Genomic DNA, 5199 nt, shown 5'->3' with positions numbered 1-5199 from the left:
CTACTAGTCGTAGTATTCTTCTTAAGCTCGAGGAGCATCTCATTTTATTGGGTACGCCTGACTATTAACACGTTTTCCCCAAAATCTTTCAGCTCCGGGTTCTCTCTGACCTTTTTGAGCAGTGCTGCGTACGTAGTCTCGTCATTTGCTTTGACGAGCACGGCTTCTCCCTTAGGCGCCTTCTGACGAGCCGAGGGTTCTGATTTCCTCTTCTGCTCCCCTTTTCGCTCCTCCTTCTTTTTTTGCTGTTTCCCGCGTTTCTCCTTCCGAACTACAACGGTACTCCAGCTTTCACCCTGCAAGGTGGCGTCCTTTCCTTCGGCAGCAACAGCGTCCTCGAGCGTCTGCCTCTTTGACCCGCCTGGTCTTTCGTCTCCTGGCGAGGATCTTGTCCTCTTTGGAGTTATGGGAATTGGCGTGTTCTTCACTCCAATCTGCTAGGAGGATAGTGGCCTTAGCCGACGCCGATGCTCGCTCAGCTGAATCTGCCCTCTGCGTTGCCGTATCGTACTCTTTCACGGCAGACAGTAGCGCCTTCCGGATTTTGATGACCATCTCCTTAATGTCTTTGTGGACATTGTTTCTCGTGTCCACGAACTTGTGGAGCTCCTCCACCAAGTGCCTCGCTACCACTACCTTTGGCGTTTGTGGGGTGTAGCTCATTCCGCTCTGCTCCGGCTGTTTTTGTTGCTGCTGTTGCTGTTGCTTCGGCTACCCATCCTCCTGCTCTTGCTGGATGACTTCAGCTACTATTGGTGGTGGTTGCTTGTTTTTTCTCCATTTTATTGGGTCCCAACTCCGGGCCGATATCTCCACTCGCTGCACATAGTCGCCTCTCGCGATCCCATGATTATCTATGCTGCCAAAAAGCAGCAGTGAGGTCATGCAAGGGTTGACACTATCCTTCATGGGGAGTAGTGTTCAGAGCCGGATCGGCGTAAATCGGGAATGCTTCAACCGAACCTAGTAACACCAACCAATTGGTGGCGAGTTTCGAACGTACCCGAAGACCTGCCAGGGTTTTGTTGGGACGGAGGCAGCCATGCTGTTAGCCCACTCGCCATTTCAAGTCGGTGTCATCCTTCCTTACTCAGGGAGTAGAACAGCACGCCTGTCAGCCCAAAGTCGCCATTCTATTCGTCATCCGTGTCCTGTCCGTTTACGTTCGCCATGGCCAGTATAGCATAATCAGGATGTTACTGGCGTCGATCCTGATGTGCCGGTTGGCACTCCGGTTGGGCTAGAGTGCTTTTATTGCCTAGATCTTAGATTATTGGAATCTTAGGATCTTAGCAGAAGCGGCATAGACTCGCTTCGTCGGAGCTGCTTTCGGAGTTATGGCTTTTTTTAGAGGTTGAGAAGATCCCAATCTTAGCCCCACCATATCCTAGCAAAGCTCCCCAACTCGCAGTAGGACCGTGGGGGGGGGGGGTTCGTTAGGCCCCTAGACTCCTGTCCTTCCTGTCCCTGCTGCCCCCTTGTATGTATGTATGTGTGTATGTGCGGATTTGTTAATATTTTGTTAACAAATCCGCACATACACACATACATACATACATACATGACATTTTGTCCACATCGGTTTCTCGGAGATGGCTGAACCGATTTTTACAAACTAAGATTCAAATGAAAGATATAATATTTCCATAGGTTGCTATTGAATTTCATTTTCAACCGACATCTTGTTCCGGATTACGAATTGAAGAGTATGGTTACAAAACAAAATTTGTTGATTTGTCGACATCGGTTTCTCGGAATTTTCTGAACCGATTTTGACAAACTTGATTTTAAATGAAAGGTCCATCAGCTGCTGTTGAATTTTGTGTGGATCCGAGTTCTGGTTCCTGAATTACAGGGTGATATGTACGATCACGCAGCAAATCCCGATTCTAACGAATTCTGCGATGAATGTAAAAAGGTGAAATTTTTTCCAAAATGTAAACACAACTGTTGAATTTGTAGATCTAGGTCACCAACAGTTATTCAAAGTCTCTTTGGCCACACTGGCCACCATCGACGGATCCGGAAGCATCCAAATTCAGAATAACGATTATATTGGTTTCTCGAAAATGGCTAGACCGATTTGATCAACTTAGTCTCAAAAGAAAGGTGTTGCGTCCCCGGAAACTGATATTAAATTCCATCTCCATCCGACTTCCGGCTCCAGAGTTACGGGTTGTGGAGTGCGATCACATAGAAAACTCCGATTCAAACCGATACCGCGATGAATGCAAAAAGGTGCTCTTATATATACTTACCAAGTGTAATAAGAATGAAAGACATATCCATAATGTTATATTGTACGAACCAGCTATTAAATCATAGTTTAAAGAAATGAGAAAGGCACAATTGCACCTCTAGGTGGATTAAAACAGGTTTTTTATCTTGAGCACAAAGTAGACCACTAAGAAGACCCTCAAGAACGTTTGTTTTAACCCCCTCACCGGGCCTGCTGGGAGCATTCAATCATATTATTTAATAGTAATGTAAAGTGAACCTGACTTAGTGGGAAATGGTAAACAAAATTATTTCGTCAACATTGACAATGTTAACAGATAATATCAAACGTAGCAAAAAAGTATTGTTTACCATATAATTATCCATAATTTATCAACTAAACTTCAGGTTGTATACGAAAGGTAAAACTAAATGATAGTCTAGTCACTGTTCTGATGTGTTAGTTCAACTCAACTATTCGTCAACAATTAAACAAGGAAATTGGTACTGCCAAACTAACGCAATGCACCGTGTCGAATAAACAAACTGGATGAAAAAAATCTTGTAAAAAAATTGTTTTTGATATTTTTTCATCGAGCGGCTTTCCGTGCATCCATGGTAGTAAGCAGCGCAACCCCTAACAAACCAGATCAAACCGCCCTCAGTATATAGTATATCAAGCGCCGCCGCAAGCGCCTTGCACTAAATCGCAATGAATCCTCCCCATCCCCAACTCCTGGCAGCGACGACGACGACGACAACGACAACGACAACGACGCCGACGACGTTCGTGCCATGGTTTGTTGGCTGGTTGGCTGGCTGGGTGCCGTGTGTCCCAACGAGCCACCATTCTCTAGCCTGTGGCTAAATCGCTGCATGGTGCATTGGCAAAGTGGCGGCGGCGGCGACGGTAAAGTAGCGTGTTTTGTGTTCGGTGAAATGCCGTGTCTATAACGAAATCACCTTTCATTCTTCGAACGATCGTACCCGTCGTTGGTCGTGTGTCTCGTTTCGCTGCTGCTGCGGTACGGTTCCTGGTCTCGCGTTTTTAGGCTCCACTAGTTCAGAACTCGCAGAGGATAGGATTGTTGGTGTTTGTTTGTGTGCTAAGAACGTAAAACGTAAGGTGAGCAGCAAGCAGTCTTTCTAGGTTGCAGAAACACAAACTGTCAGTTTTAGAAGTGTTTGATTTTTCGTCTTAGCATACGGTGCTCAGTGTGCAATAGTTCGTGGTTTTGAACTTTGATCTATTTGGGGTATTTACAGAATGAATTACAAATTGCTGATTTGGTGTTGCCTTCTGGTGCCGCTTGTGGCGTCGCTGCCTCAGGAGGACGGACTTCGATCGCTGCTTCTGCAAAGATCGCGCCAAAGGAGTAAAGGTCAGTTTGCACTTGCAGAAAATGACGGTAGGTCTACTGGTTTGGGGGTAGATTTTTCGTGTTATAATCCTGAACGCATTCATAAACACACTAACCTTTATCATGTCGATCAAAGCCTTCACAATCATTCAAATCAGCACCATCACCATCATTATCAGCATCATAAGCACAGACGTAACCGTCGCATTAATGCAAATCATGTTCAGCATAATTCACGCTTTTTTCATCATAAATCCATCGTTGATAACCGGAGTGGAATGCAAAAGAGGCAAGGCTTTCATGGTTTAACTGATGCACAAAAGCTGCTTTTAGACACAGAAATCGATACAGTTGCACGAAGGCATGAGCACCAGCTGCGGCAATTTGCATTCGGGAACTTTACGTCCTTCAGCGAGTATTTTCTCGATAACCTGAAGAAGAGTAACGCGGCGGTAAGTTTTGCATTTGCACAAGACTTGGCCATCAGTGGTGGGACAACGAGCGAAATCCCGTTTTACGACGAGATAGTCGATGATAGCAAAAAAGTTGTAGCGATCGGGTTTGTGGGTATCAATTCCAACAACCATTTCAACCCACAAACAGCTTCACTAACACTCGATCACGCGACAACCATATTTCCAGCCAAACTGTGGGGTGAAGGTACCGAATCCAAGTTTGGTCCGATCTTGGAATATGTTTTACAGCGCATTCAATCGGTATTTTCAGTGTATAAATACGAGGACCAGAGTCGGCCCGGAAATCAAATCGTGGGACATGGCAAGGCGAAATCGGACGAGTCTGAATCAACTGACGAAACAGCTGCCCCCAGCAGCACCGCAACTCCACTTCCCAAGAAAGGGCTCCATCCGTTGTTGGCACGCAAAAAGATTCAATTAACTCCGAAAGAAGTCAAAGCTAAGGACATTGAAGATACTAGTAGTAGTAGCACCACTGCTGCTACTTCCGTGTCTGCAGCCGAAACATCTGAAGGTACATCAGATGCCACGACTGGTACAACACGTCGTCCACGACCCACTCGTCCCGGTCGTGTAACTCTTAGCCGATTGACGACCTCACGGACGCCAAGAACCACCACTAAACGTACCGTCACAACTCCGTCGGAGTCGAATGTCTCGACTACCTCTCGAACTACCAGAGCCCGCCGAGCAAGACCAACTCGACCATCCAAACTGACCTCCAGCTCTGCTCTTCCGGATGTCTCTACGCCTACAGATATCACTTCGACGGCGGCCGCGCTATCAGCCCAAGCATCTCCCACTCCTACAGTCAGTGCTGCTCCTATCAGCAGCAGCAGTAGCTCTACTTCCACCTCTACGTCAACATCCACGTCAACAAGCACATCGACGACGACGACAACGACAACAACCGCGAGTCTGACAGCGGCCTCTCCGCTGTTGGAAGAAGCAGCCTCGTCGGTTCCTGCAGTGTCGTCCTCGGTTTTGAAGGTCGAAAATACAGTTGGACCAGCGCGTGATTAAATCGTGGGTAAGTCTTGGCTATGATATAAATTGGAAGGATCGTTCGTTATGTTCTGTGTAAAGTAGACTGGAGAAATATAGAACTAATGTGGTGCAAAGACGCAATTCCACGAAAATCAAAA

General features: G+C 46.5%; 1 protein-coding gene across 2 annotated transcripts; it reads left to right on the top strand.

Moving 5' to 3' along the window:
• The first annotated feature begins 3133 nt into the window (after positions 1-3133).
• Positions 3134-5199, top strand: LOC131691363 (uncharacterized). 2 transcript variants are annotated; one of them, XM_058977686.1, is made up of 3 exons: positions 3134-3343; positions 3484-3626; positions 4305-5199. In XM_058977686.1, the coding sequence occupies exons 2-3, from the start codon at positions 3485-3487 to the stop codon at positions 5075-5077; spliced, it is 915 nt and encodes a 304-aa protein (XP_058833669.1). In that variant the 5' UTR covers positions 3134-3343; position 3484; the 3' UTR covers positions 5078-5199. The 2 variants fall into 2 exon arrangements, with proteins under 2 accessions (XP_058833669.1, XP_058833670.1); XM_058977687.1 differs by having other exon boundaries at positions 3164-3343; positions 3484-3599.

This window comes from Topomyia yanbarensis, chromosome 3 (genome assembly GCF_030247195.1).
Source record: "Topomyia yanbarensis strain Yona2022 chromosome 3, ASM3024719v1, whole genome shotgun sequence".
NCBI classification, from domain to species: domain Eukaryota; kingdom Metazoa; phylum Arthropoda; class Insecta; order Diptera; family Culicidae; genus Topomyia; species Topomyia yanbarensis.
This window is presented reverse-complemented; position numbering and strand designations above follow the sequence as displayed.

What these genes read in the sequence shown, in the direction of transcription:
- LOC131691363 (XM_058977686.1), top strand. Translation starts at nt 3,485, where the DNA reads ATGAATTACAAATTGCTGATTTGGTGTTGCCTTCTGGTGCCGCTTGTG. An exon ending in TGCACTTGCAGAAAATGACG is followed by an intron (nt 3,627 to 4,304) that starts GTAGGTCTACTG and finishes CGGTATTTTCAG; the next exon opens with TGTATAAATACGAGGACCAG.